The sequence below is a fragment of the Balaenoptera acutorostrata genome, chromosome 19 (genome assembly GCF_949987535.1).
Source record: "Balaenoptera acutorostrata chromosome 19, mBalAcu1.1, whole genome shotgun sequence".
NCBI lineage: Eukaryota > Metazoa > Chordata > Mammalia > Artiodactyla > Balaenopteridae > Balaenoptera > Balaenoptera acutorostrata.
Window position 1 is genome coordinate 28,095,045 of NC_080082.1, and position 22,639 is coordinate 28,117,683.

At 56.5% G+C, this 22,639-nt stretch overlaps 1 protein-coding gene across 4 annotated transcripts in view; it reads right to left on the reverse strand.

Moving 5' to 3' along the window:
- The window catches only part of ADGRG1 (adhesion G protein-coupled receptor G1), a 39,910-nt gene that overhangs the window by 8,004 nt on the left and 9,267 nt on the right, over positions 1–22,639 (reverse strand). For 2 of the 4 annotated variants that reach the window (XM_007167530.3, XM_007167529.3), the window contains exons 2-9: positions 5,792–5,886; positions 4,817–5,239; positions 3,125–3,257; positions 2,383–2,530; positions 1,614–1,745; positions 1,149–1,265; positions 880–925; positions 528–631 (exon numbers count right to left, since the gene is read on the reverse strand). In XM_007167530.3, coding sequence (XP_007167592.1) covers positions 528–631; positions 880–925; positions 1,149–1,265; positions 1,614–1,745; positions 2,383–2,530; positions 3,125–3,257; positions 4,817–5,239; positions 5,792–5,852 — 1,164 coding nt within the window. In that variant the 5' untranslated portion in view covers positions 5,853–5,886. Of the gene's footprint in view, positions 1–527; positions 632–879; positions 926–1,148; positions 1,266–1,613; positions 1,746–2,382; positions 2,531–3,124; positions 3,258–4,816; positions 5,240–5,791; positions 5,887–21,736; positions 21,826–22,639 lie in introns of those variants that run through there. The other 2 variants (XM_007167531.3, XM_057534353.1) reach the window with 2 other exon arrangements.

The following is a 22,639-nucleotide window of genomic DNA, read 5'->3' on the forward strand; positions in this document are numbered from 1 at the left end:
AAACAGAAATAAGTTTCCTGTGAGGCAGTGAGCTCGCCACGCCCAGAGAGAGGTGGAAGACCACTCCGGTCCCTCAGATGCTAGGGTCCTAAGATTTGGGGAGAATGAGCCTAGGACACAAAGCTTCTGAGATCTTGGGGGCACTGAAGTCCATCACAAGGGCCTCGCACTGGGCCTCAGTATCCCCTTGAGGGCTCTTTAGAAACATACTCCTGGTCCCACCCCAGCCCTGTGGAATCAGAATCCTAGGTTAGGACCAGGAACCTGCATTTTTATCATGCACCAAAATTTGGGAATAAAGAACAAGGGTTTTAGAGACCAGCTCTTTTACTTACTACTAGCTGTGTGAACTTGAGTAAATTGCCTAACCTCTCTGAGCCTCAGTTTCCTTATCTATAAAATGGGACAACAACAGGAGTGACCTCGGGGCTTGTTGTGAGGAATGGATGACATATATGTGAGAAGTGGTGGCCACACAGCAAGAACCCGGCCTGTGTATGGCAGCGGGGAAGGAGGGGGCCACGCACCATCAGCACTGCAAAGTAGGTCAGGTGGTTGCAGAGGCAGGACGTCTGCGTCTCTCTCCTGATGGTCTCACAGCCCACATCGCTCCAGCTCCCCGGGCTGCTCACTGAAGAGGGGCCAGCATGGGGCTCTGAGATCAAGTCCAGCACCCCAGCACCCCACAAATGCATGACTGCATCACTCTTCTGAGCCTTTGCTCCCCTTAGCAGATCCCTAGCCTGCCATCACTCCCTCTTCAAAGCCCACCTTCCTCCAGGAAGCCCCCCTTGGTTAACTCCATCTCCCCCACCTTCCAGAACCCCCTGGTACCTGCCTCCAGGTACCTGCCCAGCTCAGAGTCCCCTCCACACTCACATGTCAGGTCTTCAACCCAGAATACACACTGTAGAGTCACATTCTTCTGTAGGGACAAGAAAGAAGGGGAGTGGGTCTCACAACAGTCTACTCCTTTCCAGCCAGGCTGAGGGAGTCAGTGCCAGGGCCCCACCCCTTTTGTACCTGACTGGCCGATGCCCTCAGCCAGTCAATCATTTTGTTAAAGACAAGTGATTCAGAGGAGAGGGGGACAGGAGGACATGGACAACGGGGACTCTTGTGTCCTTGGTTGTTTTGCTCACACTCACCGGCTGTGGCTGGTGCTGGAAGGTGAGCACCATGGGCTCCGAGAGGTTGGCTACTTTGGTGTTCTGCACGACGATACCCAAGACCTTCTCCCCCAAGACCTGGCTGGAATTCTTGTCCTAGGTATATGGGGTGGGGGAAAAGGGTAGGGAGGGGGCTCAGGACTGAGGAGAAAAGCCCAGAAGTTCCCCAGACCTTCTAGACTCCTGTCTCTGTCTGGCACATTGTTCCCAGATTTTGAGTCTCCCTCTGGAAACAATTCTTGCCAGGGTAGTCATTTACACCATAGTGAGAATAACACTCTCCCAGGTCTAAATCTCCCAGGGAGATCTGCACGTTGCTGTCCGATTTCTGACTTTACAGGGACTCTTGGAGGAAGGGGCTGGGCTCCATGCCCACCCTTCCATCTCTCCGTCAGACAGAAGCTGCTTTCCCCCAGGGACGGCCCGAGGATGACAGCCCCATACCTGGAACAGGGCTTGGCTGCTGAAGTCCACCAGGAGGAGTCTCTTCTCAGCCTCCTGCCTCTGGCCCTTGGTCTTCTGGAAGAGCTCGCGGGGCAGCAGCACCGAGTACTCCAGGATCTCGCTCTGCTCCCCCTGCAGACCAGAGTCCCACTGGGGCTCAGCCAGAGGTGGACCTCCAGATCCCCTCCACATCCCCCCAGCACATGCCTTCCTGGACGCTGCCATCTCTAAGCCCACCTCCTTCGGGACACCAGGCCTGACTCATGACAGCCCTTCTCACCCCTCCCTTCCCTGGCACCAGCGCTGGCTGGGGTGCCTTGTCGTTAGAGCCCAGGGCCCCAGCGGCAAATGGGCCTGGGAGAATCACGTGGTATTCTGGTGTCTGGGCTTCAGACACTGACCCTGCCTATGGCTCCCTGGTGTGCTGGGGGATAAGAAGGGCAGGGTGGGTAGCCCTCTGCCCCCAACTAGGCCCACCGAGGGCAGGCTCGCAACAGGGCTGCAGGCACAGGCATTTTGGTGTTGGTTGTCTGCCCACAAGGATGTGCCACAGGAGCCCCCTGTGCAGGGACCAGGTCCCTCCCACCTCTGTCCCCACCACTGAATCAGGAAGGGTCCTCAGTTCCACCGGGTAGCCGCTGACTGAGGCAGTCATTGGGCCTGAGGCCTTCCTCATCGGCACACATCTGGCTCCCGGAGGCCCAGAGGAGGGGAGTGCTCACGGCCTCCACATCTGCTTCCTGCCCTGGCCACCATCCTGACCCCTGACCTCCCGCTGGGAGTGGATGTGCAGGTCCTGGAGGCTGGCTGCGGGCTGGAGCTTCCACACCGTGGCGTTGACCAGATCTTCCTCAAAGGACACCGTGTCCCCTGTGAAGCTCACAGAGGTCAGCTTCGACTCCAGGCTCTGCAGCTGCCTGGCAGTGGGGAGAGAGGATGGGTGACTGCTGGGTGTGGGGGGCGGATCCAGGCTGGCGAGTAGGCCGGGAGACAGAGGGAGAGGAGAGACTCAGGCAGATACACAGGAAGGAGTGTGGGGCAGACAGAATGACCTGCGGGGGTGGCAGGGAGGAAGCCAGGGCGTCAGAGCAAACAGGAAAGGAGGGGGGTGGGGACCTGTCCTCAGACTCCTCGGCCACCAGGTTGTGGGCCCAGTTCTACCTGGACCGACCCACTTTGTGCAACGGAGCAGCCCTACCCATCTCTGGGCCTCAGTCTGCTGAGCTGTAAAATGGGCCAATCCTTTTCACTTTATTGGTGGAGAGGAGGGCTTGGGGGCGGCTGACCTGGGCTGGTGGGTGTGACATTTGTTTTTAATGACTCAGGCAGGGGGAGGGGCTTGGCCTCCAGGGCTGTATCTCAATTCCTCCCGGAGAAGATGGAAAGATGAGAACATTCCAGCCCCAGGGGAGGTTTCCATACAGCCGCCCACTCCAGGTCCCTGCCCTGCCCTGCCCGGGTCTGGGGGATGCCTCCTCCTTGCCCCTCACACACTGGGGACCCACACTTACTGGCCTGCAGGGGTGAACGGGGGTCTCCTTGAGCTCTTCCGGGGATGCTTCAGAAACTGGCTGAGCCGCTGGAGGTCCCTTTTCAGCTCACATGTGTCCACCGAGGCGCTGTGGGAGGTCTTCAGGGGAGGAGCTGGGGGAGAGGGACGGACAGACCCGCCAAAGGCTGTTGAATGAGGTGCCCGGCCACACTCATTACACTCTCAGTTAATCCTCCTGTGATTCTGAAAGCTTCTATCCCCATTTTATGGAGCAGGAAACTGAGGCTGCAAGAGGTGCAATGGACTCCCCCAAGTCACTCAGAGCTGCAGCCAGCCAGACGGGGCTCTGTCCTGTGGAGCCCCCAGCAACTCCAGCCCCAGCAGGGTGGGCCGGGACACACCTACCCAGGCATGCTTCTGACTACACACAGGGAGCTGGGAGGGCCAGTTCCCCAGGGCCAGCCAGGCCCCCTTCAGGAGGAGCTGGGGGGTGGGGGGCTTGTGTGGTGACTCCAGGCCCTCCACCCGGGTACCGTGCACCCAAGGGCTGCAGACTCAGGCACCTCCAGGGCTCAGACGGGACTCAGATGAGGTAGGCAGATGGGAGGAAGGACACGTGGGGAGGGGGCATGCCCTATGCCAGCAAGGAAGGCAGGCCCTGTGGTCACATCTGAATTTATAAGGCAGAAAGCCTGATTTTTAGGTCATTTGAAAACCCTGGCTCATGTTTTCAAAAAACTCTCTACAGACCAAATAAGACCAGGCCAGATCTGTTCTTCAGGAAGTCAATTTGCAGCTATGCCTGACTTTGCCCTAAACCCTCCCAGGTTGGGGCAGAATCCCAGCCTGGGGGCGGGGAGCCCCATCTACAGCCCCGGCCCCTGTCTGCTGCCCTGGGCAGCACCTGGGCCCGCTGCTGCCACCCCCCAGCATTTCCAAGGGCCCAGAGCTGCTAACCTATTCAACGCCCTTTGCCCCTGCCCCTGGCAGCCCCGCCCCAAAGTGGAGCTGCCTGAAAGGCCCCAGAATCAGGGAAATCCTAGACCCTGAGTAGAGCCTCCACCTCCTTCGGGCCACCCCCTCCTCCCTGCCCCCACTCAGCACTGAATAGAAGTCAGCGGCCACACCACACCTGTCACACCCCAGCCAGACACACAGTCTGCACACCTCAGTGTCAGCCTCCAGCCTGGCTGCTTCCTGACCTCTGACCTCTTGCTCTCCCCCGCACCCCTGCCCCGGTCCCCTCATGCCAGTCAGCTGCTGGGTTCAGATCCTGGCTCCCTCACTCACTAGCTGTGCAACTTTGTGCCTCAGTTTCTCCTCCGAGAAATGGGGATAAACAATCTAGATGATGCTGATGAAGCAGAATTTTTCCGCCGGCTCCTGACCTCCATTCCCGTCTCTCCATTCTCTCTGCTCCCACCCTGTTCACTCCTCATCTTCCTTTACCGGGACCTTCCCCGCAGCCGCTGGATGGCACTTCGCCCCTCCGCCCTCACCCCTACCTTCCCACAAACCTCCCCGAAGCACACCTTGGATCACACTCTTCCACTCCTCAGACACCTTCCCTGGCTCCCCACTGCCTGCGAACAGAGCCCCTGCTCCGCGACCTGACATTCAGCCCAGTCTGCTTTAGCCCCGCCGTGCATTTTGCCTTCCCCGCCTCCAGGCCTTCGGCCAAGCTGTTCCTTCTGCCTGGGAGTCGCCTTACTGTGGAAGGAGAAGATGAAGCCGGCTGCACTGGGCAGACTGGTGTTCTGGGGGCTCCACCAGGAGCTGACAGAGGTGGCGAACAGTGGGGCCCCCGCGGCCAGGCTCTCCTCCTGATGCCGGAAGCACAGGAGGTCAGAGGCTTGGTTACTCAGCACGAAGTCGTTCTTGCCGTAGCGAAGATGCAATTTCCCAGCATGGCGGTTCCAGTAGAGGCAGAAGTGGTAGAGGCCCCTGGGATGAGGGAACGACCTAGGAGCCGGATGGGCTCCAGGGAAGGGCGCATGGACTGTGAGGGCCTCCTCAGTGTTCCTGATGGAGATGTGCAGCTCAGATGTCCGCTTATAATGGAGGCTGCTGTTCTGCGTCTGGTTCCGCTGGCCACAGAAGCGGAAGTCTTCCCGGGGGCCCCCGCCACGGGCACCTGAGGAAGCAGAGACTGTAGATGGGACTCTGGGCCCGGGGGCAGGCTCTGGGCCCGGAACACAGGAGCCCAGTGCCTAGGACCCGCACACATTCCAAGGACCTATACCTCAAAGGGCCTCCAAAAATGTGAGTCTACCCTATTCAAAGATTATTGGCTTCAAAATATGAAAAGAACAAACTCAAAATCAATACTAATTTCAAAGGCAAAATAATATTTTAAATAGCAATAAAATATTTAATGAGGCCATGCCTGCCACAAACAGTTGCGCAGGTTGTGTACTGCACAAGGATGCACTGGCTGCAGAGGTGAGTAGGGCCAAAACCCAGTCCACGTTCCTCACTCCCATCTGTGCACTGTGGGGCTGCATGTGCCAGAAAGAAGGGGTGCCTTTATCTTTTCTCCAAGGTACCATCATCCACTTGCTAAGCTGTGTCCTCAGGCCTGTGCCTGCCCAAAGGGGTTAGTGGATGTGCTGGCAGCTGACCTAGACATCCTTAACATAAGGATGGCATTTTAACTAAGTCCTAGGGCACCTCCAGGGAAGCCTACCTGGAACCAGGAGCAGACTCAGCAGGAACGGCACCGTCTGCAGCAGCACTTGGGCAGCCATCTTCCTCCCCAGAGTCACCCTGAGAAGTCACCGCCTGAAAGAGGCCAGGAGTGTTGGCTTGAGGGCCTGACCCACAGGGTGGCTGTGCCAGCCCTGCAGAGGGAGAGGCTGGGGTAGCATGGATGTGGGATGTGAGGTGGGGAGGCAAGCGTGGAAACAGTCCGTGGACCTCCCCAGAGCTGCCAGGAGCTGAGCATCAAGAGGCCGTGGCTAAAAGAAGACACACAAATGGCCAACAGGCACACGAAAAGATGCTCCACAGCGTTAATTATTAAAGAAATGCAAATCAAACTGCAGTGAGGTATCAACACACACAGGTCAGAATGGCCATCATTAAAAAGTCTGCAAATAACAAATGCTGGAGAGGGTGTGGAGAAGAGGGAACCCTCCTACACTGCGGGTGGGAATGTAAATTGGTGCAGCCACTATGCAGAACAGTATGGAGGTTCCTCAAAAAACTAAAACTAGAGTTGCCATATGATCCAGCAATCCCACTCCCGGGCATATACCCAGACAAAACTATACTTCAAAAAGATGCATGCACCCCTACGTTCATAGCAGCACTATTCACAACAGCCAAGATGTGAAAACAACCTACATGTCCACTGACAGAAGAATGGATAAAGAAGATATGGTACATATATACAATGGAATACTACTCAGCCATAAAAAAGAATGAAATAATGCCATTTGCAGCAACACGGATGGACCTAGAAATGATCATACTAAGTGAAGTAAGTCAGACAGAGAAAGACAAATACCATATGATATCACTTATATGTGAAATCTAAAATATGACACAAATGAACCTATCTATGAAACAGAAACAGACACACAGACATAGAGAACAGACTTGTGGTTGCCAAGGGAGTGGGGGTGGGGGAGGGATAGATTGGGAGTTTGGGATTAGTATATACAAACTATTACATATAGGATGGATAAACAACAAGGTCCTACTTTATAGCACAGGGAACTATATTCAATAACCTGTGATAAACCATGATGGAAAAGAATATGAGGAAGAATATATATGTATAACTGTATAACTGAATCACTTTGTTGTACAGCAGAGATCAATACATTGTAAGTCAACTATTCTTCAATAAAATAAAATTAAAATATAAAAATTTTAAAAAATTAAAAAGAGGCAGTGGCTGGGTTCAAGTCCCAGCTCCACCTCTTGCTCGCTGCATGACCCTGTAAAAGGGTCATGGAAAACAGGACTAATAATAGTACCTCCCTCCGGATCCAGCAGTGATGGGGTAATCAGGCTAGAACTGCGGGGGGGGGGGGGTCTCCCCAGCACCACCAGGAACCACCCCAACCACCCTGCCCCCTCCGGGCCTGAAGAAGACACAGGAAAAAGGGGGCTTGCAGGGCTCTCCTCCTGGAACCTCACCACCATCATCCCTAAGACCCAGCTCAGAGGACACCTCCTTCAGGAAGCCTTCCTCAACTCCCTCTACAGTCAGTCCTGGCCTCCTTTGGTTCTCTATGTCTGTGTGTCTGTTTCTGTTTCATAGGGTCCCGTTAGCCAACTCTGGGAGGTGCAGGATGGTACATCCCTCCTCCTGGTGTCGGCCAGGGAGCTGCGGATCCATCTCTGTGCACAGGGCCTGGTGTGCACGGAGGTCGCTGGGCAGGTGGACAGTGAGGGAAATGGACTGAAGGATCAGTGCAGCCACAGCGCCCTCTACAGCCAGGGGATAGAGGAGACAGGCACTTCCTGTTACGGCCACCAGGGGGCGCCAGTTCCCAGGGCAGCTGGAAAGGCAGGGGTACCTCCCAGTCTGGCCGGGAGACATAGTCTGGCCCAAGTCGGGGGAGATCCAGTTCCCCTCAGCCCCATCCTCTTGTAGAATGCCCCCCCCCAGCCTCTATTAGCTGAGCACCTACTACCTGCCAGCCTGTGCTGACCCACCCCCCCTCACCCCTATACCTGTATTAATCTTCATTCCAACCCTGTGAAGTCAGCCCTACAATTGGCCCATTTCACAGACAGGGAACCTGAGATCCAAGGAATTAAATGACTTGCCCAAGATTGCTCCAGACGCCAAGGGCTTTCCCTGCCTGGTCAGGACTGTAGTGCCTGGTAGGGAACCTGTGTGCCTGGTACTTATAGAGAGATGCTGGGTGGCTTGGATGCAATCATCTGCCACAAGCCAGATAAAAGGAAGCCTGGCAACCATGGGGCATGAGAGGAGTTTGACTTTGGGAGGAAACCAAGGAGGGCTTCCAGGAAGAAGTGGCTTTTGGATGGAATATTTAAGGGCAGCATTAAATGGAGGGGTGGTCCATGCAGGAGTTCACCGTCTCCTTCCTGGGCGGGGCCTTCCTTTAACAAAGCTGGCCCCCTCAAGCTAGAGCCCGTCTCCAGTGTCCCACCATGTGTAATGGAACCCCAATTTCTAGGGCCTGGTCAGTCTAATCATTGGTCAGTTGGGTTCATCATCCTGCCCTGGTGACATCACAAGACCCCTGAGGAAGGATGTGAAAGTGTTTGGGGGAATGGCCGCTGTTTCCTACATTGTGATTTTTAAGGTTTCACTCTGCATCCTCTCTGAGCATTTTGGCTCCTTTTGGGGTTTTTTTTTTGGTTTTTGGTGTTTTTGTTTTTAGGGAGAAGGAAGGATTTATTACTTGCTGCAAGTAAGGAGAACACTGGGGATCTTTCCAAAGCAGTGTCTCCCATTTTGGCTCCTTTTAAAACTGCCACTCCAGACCAGTGAAAGGAAATCCAGCATCCAGGGACAGAAACATGTCTCTCCTGAACCCTTTCTCTTTCCTTCTTTCTTCTGCCGGTCACTGTCACTGTCTACATCTGATCCCCAATCCAAATGACACCTCCTCCAGGCAGCCTCCCCCACCCCTGCTTTGACCCCTGCTTTATACTTCTGAACTCAGAGCTCACAATCACTTTGCAAATTTGTCCCCAATTCTCCATCTTTTGGCATTTGGATTCAAAGCCCAGAGAGGGCCAGTGATTTCCTGACATCATACAGAAAACAAGGAGGGAGCTGGCCAGAATCCATGTATCTCTCCGGCCCACTGACCTTCAAAGTGAGCTACTACTATCGGTATACAGGGCCCAGGACAGGGCAGAATCATCTGCTTTCATCAATCCTCCTAGATTGATTCCTTTGAGAGCAAAAAGGTGGAAACAGGGAGAGAGCTCCCCATCACTGGAGGCATACAAGTGAGGCTGCACCACTGTGAAGTACCATGATTCCAACAGACAGGGATCAATGGCATGACCTGATATTCCTGGCTCATCCCCACTCTACCCTGGCGACTTGAATAGCCACTCCAAGGTGAACAACTCTAGCCCTATGGACATTCTTGGGATTTGAGGGGAGGGACTGCCTGGCTTCCTTTAACCCACCCTTAGTAGACTCTGGAGCCAGACTGTCTGGGTTCAAATCCCAGTCCCCCTACTCAATAGCTGTGTGTCCTTGGGCTAGTTACTCACCCTCTCTGGGCCTCACTCTCATCATCTGTAGATAGGAATAAAAATTGAGACTACTGCAAGGGTCGTTGTGAGAATTAAATGACTTGATACCTGTAGAGGACTTAGAGCAGGGCCATGCACACGGCAGGCGCCATAGGTGTCAGCTAGATATCTCTGTATCCTTCCTGACCAGCTCATGCCTGCCCCTCACTCAACCCCTGGGCCTGTCACAGGTTCCTACTCCTACACCTTCCCTCTCACCCTCCATGTAACCCCCTCGGGGCCCCCACAGCCAGCTCAACTTCCAAAGCACCTTGATGGGAAATTCTTAGAGCATGAAATTTCCTTTCCGGGAAGACTGAAACCCCACCCAGAAAACTTCCCTCCTCACAGCCCAGAACTGAGCCTGTCCCCAGAAGCCTCTAAGGGACAGAAGGGCTGAACTGGGGCACCATCTACGTTACCATGAAATCCTCAGAGCCACCCTGTAAGGCTGGTCCTACTGTTTTGCCATTTTACAGATCAGGAAACTGAGACTAGGGAAGGGCCATCTGTTCCAAGATCTCCACCAGTGGAGCCAAGACACAGACCTCAGTCTCACCCTAGAGAACTCCTTGCAGAGCTGGCACTGTCAGTTTCTAGAGATGCATGCCCCCCTGGCTTTGGGAGACCCCCAAAGAAAAGGAGAGAAAAATGGTGGGGCGGGGGTCAGCCAAGACCACAGGCAGTGCAGACAACTCCAGCCTGGGAGAGAGGATTTGGGGGGCCAAGCCCCCTAGTGATGCTCCCATCCCCCAGCTCCCCTTCTGGAGCAGCTGCCCTTGACCTCAGGCCTTCCGTAAACACAGAGAACAAAACAGTCTGGCCCAGCTTGACACAATGGGGGCCACCATCACAGAGTCCCCAAGGATCCAGGCAGAGCAGAGGGGGCCAGGGCTCCTTTAAGCCAAGACTCCCGGCTGCCCATCCCCAGGGCTGGCTGGGCTGGGGAGGAAGGGCCCCGGCTCCAGCGCAGGCCCAGCCCTGCCCATCCTCGTGGTGGGGGAGAGGGCAACAGGCAGGGGATCCGTGGCTCACTTTCTCCCGCTGGGGCCTGAGTCACTTCCTCTGCCATCCGTGTAGAGCCACGAGTCACCACTGGCCCAGTCCAGGCTCCTGGAAAACCCATTTCCTCGGAGGATGGAGGTGGAAGTTGAGTGGACAGGACCTGGGCAGCTCTGGGGTTAACCCTTCCTGGGCAGGCACCTCCCCAGGAAGATGACCTGGACCTGGGCCCCCATACCTTTCCTTCTCCTGCCCGTAACATACACTGTGGACCACAAACTTATCCACCCCCCGGCCAGCCTGTCTCTTTGCCTGCAATGCCTTCCCTAACTCCATGACCCAACTCATCTTTTGAAACTCAGTGAAGACACGCCCTCCCCATGAAGCTTTGCCTAAGTGCCCATCTGCCATTAGAATTAACTTCTGTGTCCTTGGTAGGGCGCAGGGAAGGGGGCCGACCATGACCTACACTCAACCCTATGTGCCCCCCTTTGCCATGAGGAGTTAACATCAGAGGTGCCCAAACCTACCCACGGGTCAGAACCACCCGAGGAAGTTCACTAAAATGCAGACTCACAGGCCCCTGCACACTGAGGGGCAGATGCTACAGGTCTGGGGTGGGGCTCGGGAGTCTGGCTTTAACAGGTGTCCTGTTGATTGACACTCTGCGGGTTTAGAGCCACTGGCTTACAAGGCTGGGGTAACACCAGTAGCCCTGTTTAACAGAGTCAGAGGCGGGTAGGGCCCAGCCCCAGATCACTCAGATGGTAAAAGGCTGGCCCTGGACGGGGTCCAGGGCAGCTTGCCTCCCTGCAGTGCCTCTTCTCAACCTCACTGGTGGTGAGGATGAATCACCACCCTGGCTGGTTCACCCAGCGTTTAGCAGGGTGCCAGGAACCTGGAAGGGGCCTCCCAAAGCACAGCTGGGAGCAGGAGGGCGTGGGTGGGGGAAGGAGCCCCTGCCTGAGTGGGTCTTCAGGTGTGAGACTGGTCTTGCCCTTCTCGGGGGGGGGGGAAGGACAGTAGAGAGAGGACCCAGCTCAGCTTTCCAGCTCCAGCCCCCAACCTCAACTGCTCTCCAGTGGGGGGAGGGGAAGAGGGGGCAAAACGGAGCTGCCGGCTACGCCCCTCCCCCGAGCCCTGGGCAGAGGGCCTTAGGAAAGAAAGATTTGGCCAAGAGAGGGGTTGGCGAGCGTGAAGTCCTTGAGGGTAGAAGCACGCACGTGAGTGTGGATGTAGGTGTGCATGCACGTGTGCGTGTGTGCACCACATGTGTGGGAGAGTGAGGAGGAACGTTAGGGGAGAGCGGAGGCTCTATAGCAGGTGTTTCCTCCACAGGAGTGCTGTCGGGGGTGGAGAGGACCCTCCACCAGCCGTTTCCAAACTCTTTTGTAAGTGTCAATCTGACTTAGAAACACCGCGTACCCAACAAACAAAGGAGGTGCCCGCATCAGACCCGGCGGGCCCCCGGACCAAGCCTCACTCCCAGCCCAGCCGCCAGCCTCTCAGCAGTGCCCGTGGCTCCTGGGAGCACAGATGGCACACATGGAGCCCCTCTGTCCTCCCTCTCTTCCTGCTCCGCAGGCCGGGTGACTGAGGCCCCAGCTAGGTGACCACACAGGACTCCCCGCAGGAAGGGTGTTCTGGCCTGGCTGGGGAAAACACAGTGACCTCAGGTTTCAGGAATTTTTCTACAATAAAGGAGAATAAAGATTAAGCTAGCTGCCTGCCCGCAGGGGCTGGCGGATGCCAAGACCTTGCCTGCTCACTGCCGGGATGGGTCCCACATTCTTGCACCAGACCCGCAGAAGGGCTGCCCCGCCCACGCAGGGCCCACCACCCCACGGCTTCTGCTGCAGCCAAGTCCCTGGGCCATAGCTCCTTCTGCGTGCCCAGACAGGCCCTGGCCCTGCGGGGAGACCGGGGAAGGGGAGGAGCGAGGCGCCTGCCCAGGTGAAAGGACGCTGGGTTCTCCCGGAAAGCCAGCTATCCAGAGCCACCCATCTGGTGGCCTGCTTTATCTGGAACTGGAGTGTTTGCTTAAGAGGCCTCAGAGAGGCCAACCTACAGTCACCAGAGATGAGCCTGGGCTTGAGCGTTCCCACCTCCAAAGCTCTGCACACACCAGTCCTCCCTGGGATGCCAGCCTTGTGACACGTCTGTAAAGGTCCCCATACCCTGGGCCTCAGGCCTCCACATCCTCACCCGACTGCCCCCCCACACTCCAGCCACGCAATGCCTGGCAGAACACCAGATGGTGAGTGGGAATAAACAGAGGTCTGTCTGGTACAGTGAAAAGGGCCCTGGAATCCAAGAAGAAGAGTGAGGGGGATGACAGTTCCCATTCAGCAAGCGCTCACATTGCGCCCGGCACCGTGCAAAGCGCTTTTCCCAAATGATCGTTCAATCCTCACCTTACCTCTGCGAAACAAATGCTATTATTGCCCCCACGGTAAAGACAAGGAAACGAAAGTCCAAAGAGGCTAAGTGATATCCAAGATCACAGAGCAAGTAGCCAAGCCAGGATTCAAACTCCAGTCTACCAAATCTCAAAGCCCGTGCTTTTAGCCATTGTGGTCTCCGGAGTCCCTTCCTTCCCTTCTCTGGGGCTATCTCCCTGATTTTACCATGAGGTAACTTTGCCAAGCATTTCCTAAGAAGCTCTAGTTCCCAAGTTAGAGAAGTACTGCAGGCCCTACTTGGTCTTGTGAATTAACACGTCAAAGGCTCTGATAAGTCCTGCAGAAAGAAAATCCACAGGCTTAGTTTCCCAGCCCAATGTGATGGTGCATCCTCTTTTGCAGGACACCTGTTACCAACATGAAAAAAAGAGCTCTCAGAAATCTTGACATCACATAGAAAAGAAGCCTGTCAGCATCCCCGCTCCCAGCCTCCAGCCCCCTCCCCTCCCCTCCCCTCCAAGCTGTCCCAGAGGCCATTAACTAGCATGAGATGGGCTGCAGGAGCCATTTAGGCTGCGATGTTCCCAAGGGCAACTCATCACCATCTTTGACACTTCCAGGTGAGAGGTCCTGGGGGAACCTGGGTTATATTCAGCCCCATCCCACCTCCCTTTGGCCGGAAGAACCAGCTCTTGGGGAAAGGGGCACTACCATCCCTGTTTCCAGATTGGCTATTCCATTAAAGTCAGCCACAGTCACCTCAAGCATCTGAGACACTTAGAACGTTGGGACTGAAAGGGAGGGAGGGAGGGAGGGGGAGAGAGAAAAAGAAAGAGAGAGAGAAAGAGGTGATGAGGATGCAAGAGCTTTTAGGAGCTGAGAATCAAAGTCTTTCAGAATCTGAGTGTGGATGGAAAAGACCTAGAACCTCAGGGAAGAGGAGGGATTAGGAAGGGTCCCAGGTCTGGCCCAGTCTGGAGTGGGGCTCAGGCAGCAGGACTTCTCACGAGCAGTCCCGGCACAGTGGCGCCGGCCCTGTCCAGCTCCACGCCCCTGGGGCAGCCTGCAGCCCACAGCCAAGTCTCCCCACAGCCCTCCCCAAGAGGAGCAGCTGAGGCTGGACCCCAGGACCCCAGGGCACTCACCAGTCAGCACCTGCACAGGGAATGCAGACTCCCAGAGCAGGGGTAGCATAGGGTCCAGGACCAGCTCCGCAGCTAACTGGCCCTGAGACCTCTGGAGCAGCCTGTCCCCTCCCTGGGCCTCAGCTTCTTCCTCTGTCGAGGAGGTGACCATGGTCCCTGTCCCCTGTCTGTCTTCTCCACAGCCCAGGGCCTCAGGATGCTTCCAGGGAAGGGTAGGGCTTACCTCCCAGCTGCCAGCAAGGGGAAAAGAAGATGCTGGCCATCTCCTCTCCTGGCCAGCCTGTCTTCCCTCTCAAACCACAGACGGACCTCAGCTGTATGGCTGCAGTTCCCCTTCCACATCTATATTCCCAACCTGCCCAAGGCCAGGCTTACAAGGTCAGCCCAGTCACCTCCCTGCTCATTTTGAGGGGGCTGCAGTTCGCCTCCCCCGGGCCTGGCAGAATGCCCGCCTTTGGAGCATAGGACCCTTAGCGTTCCCAAGGTCAGCCGCCAGCCCTCCCTTTATTTGTCTTCTCTTCTGGGTCCCAGATCCCTGGCTGAGGGGTGGACAGGACACACAGCCAGGTGTCCTCCCCCACGAGGGCAGTGCGCCTGGGCGAGGCTGAGGTTCCAGCTCCCTCCGGGAAAGGTCGGCGGAGGCACAGACCAGGATCCCATCCCAGCCCTCTGAGCACACATCGCTGCCTCACCGGGTCCTCCACTGCTGTTTGCACACGCCCACAGACAGGGCGCTCACCACCTCCAGCCACAAAGCTAGCATTAATGAAGCTCTCTGAAAATGCAAGACTTGATTCTAAGCTCTCTACACAAACGAACACATTTAATCCTTCCCCAAATCTTATGAGACGAGTACCGTTATGCCCTTTTAACAAATAAGGAAACAGAGGCCCTAGAAGATCAAGTTACCCGTCGGAGATCACACAGCTCGCGGTGCAGCCTCAGGGCCTGGCTCCAGAACCCATGCTCTTGATTTTGCAGCCCGTTTCCCCTTGACATTACCTGACTGTTAGAAAGGGCTTCTCTTTAAAATTCGTAGTAAAAGATGCTCCCAAAAATGTGTTTCCTCGAGATTAGCTGAACACTTTCCTCTGAGGACCCTGGACCTGGAGCTCTGTCAGGACCATATCCCAGCCCCACTCCTACACTCTCAGCCACCTGCAGGCCCTGGACCTCCCCTCCCAGCATCCTCAGAGGCTTGTCTTTGACGATGGGGGTACAGCCCGGAGACTGAAATTGAATTTTAGCTGGAGTGTGGCGGAGGGAAGGGGTGTGGGGTGTGAGCCCCTTACCCCCAACCACTTCCTCGTCGTTCTGATCTGCCGTCTGCTTCACTGACCAGGTCACCTCAGAGTAGCATCTCTGACTCTCCCAGGGTCCCTAGTGTCACCCCAGCCCCAACCCCACCTTACCCATCCGCTAAGTTCTCAGTGTTGGGAAGAAGGGAGGGGAGGAAGGGGGATGGAGGGGAAATGGAGGGGAGAGGAGGAGGGAGAAGATGATGATACAGGGGAAGAGAGATGGAGGGGAGGGGGGTGAACAAGGGAAAGGGGAGAGGGGATAAGAAGTGGGGATTTGGGGAGGAGAGGGGAGCGGGAGCAGGAATGAGAGCAATGGTGGGAGGAGGGGAAGAATCATACCTGGATTCCTCCTTCGTGTCATCAAGTGGATTATAAATACATAAAGAGCATGAATGAGTGGGCCAAGGGCTCGCCTTGTTTGCAGGATGCAGCTCGCTGGGGTGGTGGGCCAGTTTCTACCCAGTTCAAGAGGCCAGAGGGGCACTTTGAAGCTGAGCCTCCCCAGCCTCGGTCCCCGCCCCCCTCACCAGAGCCTCAAACAAAGCGGGCAGCCTGGGAAGACGGGCTGCAAGTCCCAGCCGCCAACCCGGGAAAAGGGGCGCAGGTGACAGCAGCCCCTGGCAACCGTTGCCCTGGCAACCGTTGGCAGCTGCAGGGACTACGTCACTGCCCAGCTCCAACCCAGCACAGCGCAGGCCCTGATTTGTCCTGTGCCCAAATCCCCTTACTTGGATGCTGGCCAGGTAGGGAGCTGGCAGGAAGAAAGGCAGAGTTTAGGACACCAGATTATGGGGTACACTGGGGGACACCTGCCTAAGTTTGTCAATATTGACTTTAAAAGCAAATCTTTTTAGAACACTAGTGGGGGCTACCCCTGTGATGAAAAATGCCTACTATCAGCTACATTTGCCCCTGAAGGCTGCCAGCTTGTGGCCTTGGCCTTGACCCACACTAGACACCCGTCTAATCTCCACCACTGGCTGCCATGAGCACAGAATGTGCACAATGCTTCCCTGGAAGCATCTTAGGGGAGTACCTCCTCCAGGAAGCCTTCCCAGATTGCCACAATCCACCAGGAATCTTCCTTCTGAGTTAGCCCTGGGTCTGGGGGTTCCCCCTGGCTTTCCTCCAGAGCTCCCTGGGGGCCAAGAGTGGGTCCTTTCTGTACCCCAGAGTGAGTACCAGTCTGGGGAGGGAGGAGAACAGAGGCAAAGCTTCTGAAACCCTGCCTATGTGCCAGGCACTACACTGAGCATTTTGGAGATCCATTTCCACCACTCTGCGAGGTTAGCCCTGTTGAACCCATCTTACAGATGCGGAGAGAGAGGCTCAGGGGCATGATGTGACTCGCTCAAGACCACCCAGCTGGTAAAAGCGGTGTATGGAATTCAACTCATGATCTCCTCTGAGACATGAAGACATCAAGACCCAATATCCATCTGATACTTGACTAATCCCATCTCACGTTCAGTGCACATCCAAACTTTATTTGATCACCTCCAGTGACAGGGAGCTCACCTCATCTGAAGAGGACACATCCCTTTGATCTCTAAAAAGCCTTTCGTAGCCACTGAGTCAAAGGGAAAAGGACATCAAAGCCATGGGGTGGCCGCTGTGTGCCACACAGGGCCCAGAAGAGAACCAGGGCCGTGGGCGCCCACACTGAGGCCTTCAGCTCCAGACCAGCAGCAGATCAGGAGGTAGGGTGGGGCTGCTCAGGGGCCCAGGGTCTTCAGAGCACTTCCCCAGAATAAGCAGGAATCCCCTTGGCAATCACACTCCAAGGGGCTCTGGGATGGTTTCTGGCCGAGGCCATGGGAAAAGCAGCAGGGGCTGGGGTCCTTGGGCTGGTGTGCCCGTGCACCAACATCACGTCCTCCCCCACCGATGGACCAGAGCCAGGAGGCGGCTATTGTCTCGCTGCCGGCCCAGAGCTGTGTCCTATTCAGGCACTATTTTTGGCCCCCAGAGGAAGAGGAAAAGAAAGCAAAGAAAGGAGTTCCTGTTCTCAGTGGAACCTTTGCCTGGAAAGGATTCCAGGGCCTGCTGGGCCAGAGAAGGCAGTCACTGTTGGATCAAAAGATCCTGCACTTAAAAGGAGCTGGCAGGGGGCTGTGGTTCAGGGAAGCCAGAGGGAGGGCACAGATGGGGCACCCCTGGCCTTGTACACACACTTGGCGCTCACTAACTGCAGCGACACGCAGAGAAACAGAGGCACGGGATCCCCGGTTCCACCCATAGTCACTAAGCACTTGTAATAACAAAAATTTTTTAAATCTACAATGACGCAGAGCTGCCCAGAATCAAGTCTCTGCCAGAGAGATTGACTATCCTCACCTAACACCCACAACGCTCCTGACCAGCGTGGAGGTCGGGGCCAAAATGATAAGCCTCATAAATCAGATAACTGACGCTCAGGGAGCAGCACGACTGCCAAAAAACAAGCTAGCGACCCCCCTCCACTCCCTCCACCTTACGCCACCCCAAGCACCCCAGTTGCTTTCACCAACTCCAGCCCACGAGCCTTCTTTCTACCCTCAGACACACCTCAGGGCCTTTGCACACGCTTTCTGTTCAACATAGCACATTCTTTCGGGGTTCTTTCCCTGATTGGTTCCTTCTCAGGTCTTAATTCAAATGTCCCCTCTCCTAAGAAGCTCTCCATGTCCACCCAACCAAAATTATCCTCCCCATTCATCACTCTCTTCCATGCCACCTTATCTTATAAACTTTATAGCACTTCACACTGTCTGAAATGACCCTGCAATGTGCTTGTTATCCATTTCTCCATGTTTGCTCTGTCTCATCCATCTTGCTCATCACTCATCTCTCCAGTACCTAGTACCACAGTGCCTGGTACTAGGCACTGTGATGCTCAATGAAAACTAGTTAATAAATGAATGAGTGAATGAGACAGAGCTGGTACTCTGACTAGGCCAGGCCGGCTCCGAGCCTCTTCCCGATCGGAGCCAGTTCCTGACGCTCAGGGCAGGGAGATTCCAGCACTGAGCTGTCCCCACGCCCCAGCCTCTGACTGGATTAGGGGCATATACACCCTTGCCAGGTGCTTGGCCAGAGAGGAGCTCCCAAGACTGTGCACAGCCTAAGAGCCAGGACAGGACCCGAAACTTCACGTCCCATACAGAGCCACCTGGTAAAGGCTCTTAAGAAGTCCTGCAGTGCAGAAGCCTGGGCGCACAAGGCTTTCCTAAACAAATGGGACCACAGACATACTTTCGCAGGTGCTGGATTATTTGAGGTCTGAGATCCCATCTGAATCTGTGATCAAAATTTGCATTTTCTCTCTACCCGAAGGCAAAGTAACCACCGCCACGCCCCTCAACCACCTGCTCCTGGGGCCCAGGGCTAGAGGGGGCACAGGCATGGGATTTGCTGATGAAGGTGGGTCACATTCCCACTGCTGCAAATGCCAAAGCTTCTGTCTGGACTCCCCGTGGGCTCCCCAAGGTGCAGCAAGGAGGGGAAATGGCACGTGCCTGTGGCCAGGGAGGATCCTGGGGTCTAGGCACCTGGGGGCAGGTGTATCCCAAGAACCAGCCTGCAGAGATTCATGACGGAGCTGGGGCAGTGACGGGAACCACACAGGAGCACGAACCACACGATGTGCACCTGGCCTCCTGCAATGCACACAGCCACTCTGTGAGGGGTGGGCATTATTAAGCCCATTTTACAACTGGGAAAACTGAGGCTCAGAGAGAAGCCACTCTCCCAGGTGGCTTCTCCCCGGTGGGGTCACACGGCTGGTAAAACTGGACCCACATCCAGCTCTGTGTACTCCTTTGCCTATGCTGCCCCCATTGTCCCGCATGGCACCCCATCTGCAGTGCTGGAATCTGCAGGACATGGAGAGGAGGTGACAACCTCTCTAGGGAATGACATGAGGCCCAAGAGGATGCGCCATGGGTCCAAGGCATCGCAGCCCAGGAGCCAGACCCTCATCCCTAGGCTCATGGGGTCTGCAAGCATCCCCATCCTACCTGGACAACAGTTACTACATCTCCCAACTCTGGTTCCCCAAGCCCAGGTTGGGGGAGCAGAGGCCAGACTCCCGGGTGTGCTGACACCCGGTGCAGGGTCTCCTTGAGGAGACACTGGCTGTCCTTTCCAGTACAAATGGAGATGTGTGCTGCACCAGGGCCCGGCCCAGGTATTGGGACCTGCACATTCTTGGCTGCCAGCCAAGGAGCCGGAGAATAGACTCTGCCCATCTGGTCTGGGGTGCGTGCATAGCCCCATGAGAGTGCACCAGGCATGGTCATGGACAAAGGATAAGTACAGCTTTGAGGAAATCGCACGAGGATTCCTTCCGGCCCTGCCCACTGCCCGCAGCTCTCGCCAGGCGATGTCACATGCAGGTGTGTGGGAGAGGGAAGTGCCACGACGAGGTCAGGCACACATCTACCAGGCGCAGGCCTATGGGATGAGGGCGAGCAAGGCGCAGCATCGGCTCCCTGATAATTTGGGAGGTGAGCATCCCCCTTCCCAACTCCTCCATCACACCCTCCTGCCTCATGCCTTCCGCTCTAACCACCGGCCTTTCAGGGCACTGGAGCGGGACTGGAGCCCGGACAGAGAGGCCCCCAACCCCAGGCCATCTTCCTCTAATGCAGAGGCCTGTTCCCTGGTGCCTGGAAGCCCTGCCAGCTCCTCCAGGGCTCAGCTTTTATCTCGGCCTGCCTGGAATTGCCAAGTGCACCACAAACCGCCTGAGCCTGAGCCAGCGCCAGCCCAACTCCCACCACCCTGGCCTCCCCACCAAAGCACAAGTCAGGCTGCAGGTGGGGGTGGGCAGAGTCCCGCTGATACCCAGGTGGCTCCAGTTCTCTTAGGGCGGGGAGGCAGGAAGAAGTGCCCCCAAGTTATTACACATTATCTCTGGGCCTCAGTGCACCCATTTGCCCAAGGGGGAGATCATAATAGTAAAGGCTAACATATGGGCCACGTGCTGTTGTAAACACTTTACTGCATTAACACCTTGGTGCTCAAAACAGCCCCCTGAAGTAGACACTATTTTATCCACTTTTTCCAGATGAGGAAAATGAGGCAGATGCCCAAGTTCACACAACCCGAGAGGAACAAAATTCTCCCCAGACAAGCAGCCTTGCTATCCCTGTGGGTCCTGTCGCCCCAGAAGAGCATGGGCTTAGCAGCAGCAGGGATGGGGGTCAAGACAAGGGCACATGTCCTCGGGCCCCCAGCACAGACTCTGGCCTGGCAGAGGAGCCCCCTCGCCAATGAGGGGGGCAGGAGAGCACAGCACAGAAAAGAGCCCAGACTCTGGAGATAAGAGGTCACTCCTGGGTAAGCCTCCTGTGCCTCAGTGTCCTCATCTCTAAAATGGGCACATCAGGAGCTTGTGCCTGGCAGGAATAAATGTGTGTGCAGGGGCTTCCCTGGCGGTCCAGTAGTTATGACTCCATGTTTCCAATGCAGGGGGCTGGGTTCGATCCCTGGTCAGGGAACCAAGGCCCCACAGGTCACATGGCATGGCCAAAAACAAAACAAAACAAAACAAAAAAACAAAAACATGTGTGCAAAGCGCTGAGCCTAGGGCCCGGCAGAGTCTGAGGACAGGGAGGGTCCAGGACTGTTCTAGCCCAGCCGAGCCACCAGGGAACCAGGGAGAGCTGGGGGCTTGAGGGGCCTGCAGGGGGTGTCTCAACCCACTGGTGCCAGCGCAGGCACCGGGCAGGGATCAGAAAATGTATGTTCCAAGCTCTCCCCTTCAGCAGCCCTGTCCTGACCCCCAAACCTGCAGGGTTCCCCATGGGTCTCAAGGAACTCCTGATGGGGCGTGAGGACCAGACTGGTGGAGGGCAAGCCTGGGAGGCTGGGGCCCAGCCAGGACCCCACCCCACCCCGTTTGAGAGGTCCCTCTGTGCCAGCCCCGCCCTGCCCCCACTTGCCATCTGCCTGGTCCCCGGGGTCCTGGTCCCCCCAGCTGCTGTGTTTGCTCACGTGATGCCCCATCTGCTGTGAGTCAGAAGACAGATCCACAGGGCCACCCCGGGTCGGGGCTGGGGGTGCTGAGCCCGCTCTGGTTCTGGGTGGGCTGGCAGCACTGAGGTTTGGGCTGTGTTGTCACATTTCCCCCACCACCCTCACCAGCCCTGCCCCCGACCCTTAACTGCATCCCTGAAAGGGGCGCAGTCCACCACCCATCACCCACACGCAGCTCTTGTGGAGAATGAAGTGACCTGGGGCCCGGCTCAGCTAGAGCACAGTCCATGTGGCCCCCTTCATGGCTGTCCCTGCCCTGCCCCTCCCAAATTTGTCATGCCGGGCCCCGCTGGGAAGGCCACCCCCACTACACACAGACCCGGCCACAGCTCCGCCGCCTCTTTTACCTGCCCTTCTCCTGGGCTGGGCGACCACCTCCCCTCTCTGTCCCCACAGCCATGAAGCTGCCCTCTAAGTAGAAGCCCCGGGCCTGGGGCAACCAGGTCAGCCCTGCATCACAACAATGCCCTCCTTATCCAGCTGGGCTGGCACCCTGGGCACCCAGACCCCACCTGGCACCCACCTGGCCTGGCTGCAGTACCGCCCAAGTCTTCCCGCCATCCCTTCCGCTGAGAGCAGATTGGGACCTGCCAGCCTGGCACTCCAGGTCCCCCAAATGACCCATGCCAGGTCTCCAGTGCCATCGCCTGCTCTACTCCCCCCAGTTCTCATCATTCCCAAACCATTTCCCATGCAGTTTCCTCTGCCAGGAACGCCACCCCCCTCTTCCCTCCAATCCCCATACGTGTACATCAAACCCTCCTCCCCCTCCCCACCAGCATCCAAGGCCAGACTCTGTGCCCTCTGCAGAGCCTCCGGGTCCTCCCAGGTCAGGAAGTTCTCTCCTCCTCCACCAGCAAGCTTATCTGACTCGTCAGCCTCAGATCCTGCCTTGTTTGTTTGTGTTCCTGGCAAGATGAGGGTGTCCCAGCCTGGCTGACCAGGTCCTGCCCAGTGGCCCAGGGCACCAAAGCCAGCACAACAGTGCAGCCTGCCTAGCACAGCCTCCACCTCCCACACCACACTTGGAGAGGTGTCCTTCACGACCCTGACGCTCTCAGAGGCAAGACCGGGACCAAGGGAGGCTGGGCAGCTATTAACCCACCCTACATGCCCACTTAGCAACTGGGCAAACTGAGGCCCAGAGAGAGAGGCAAGTCAAGGCGGCCACGGTGACGCTATGACCAAGGTGGGGCTGCGTCTCAGGTCCCTAGAGTCCCTGCAGTAAAGGGGCTCAGATCTGGTCCCAAGAGCTAGTCCTGCCCTGGATATTGGCAGGGAAGACCTCACGGGACCCCTGGCCTGGGCTCTGGGGAACCAACTCAGCAGCTAGTGGCTCTCAGTGACCCGAGACGCTTCTCCCCACTCAGCCTCCAATCGAGAGGAATCAACCCTCTGCCCTCAGGGTATCTGCAGCAGGGGGGCA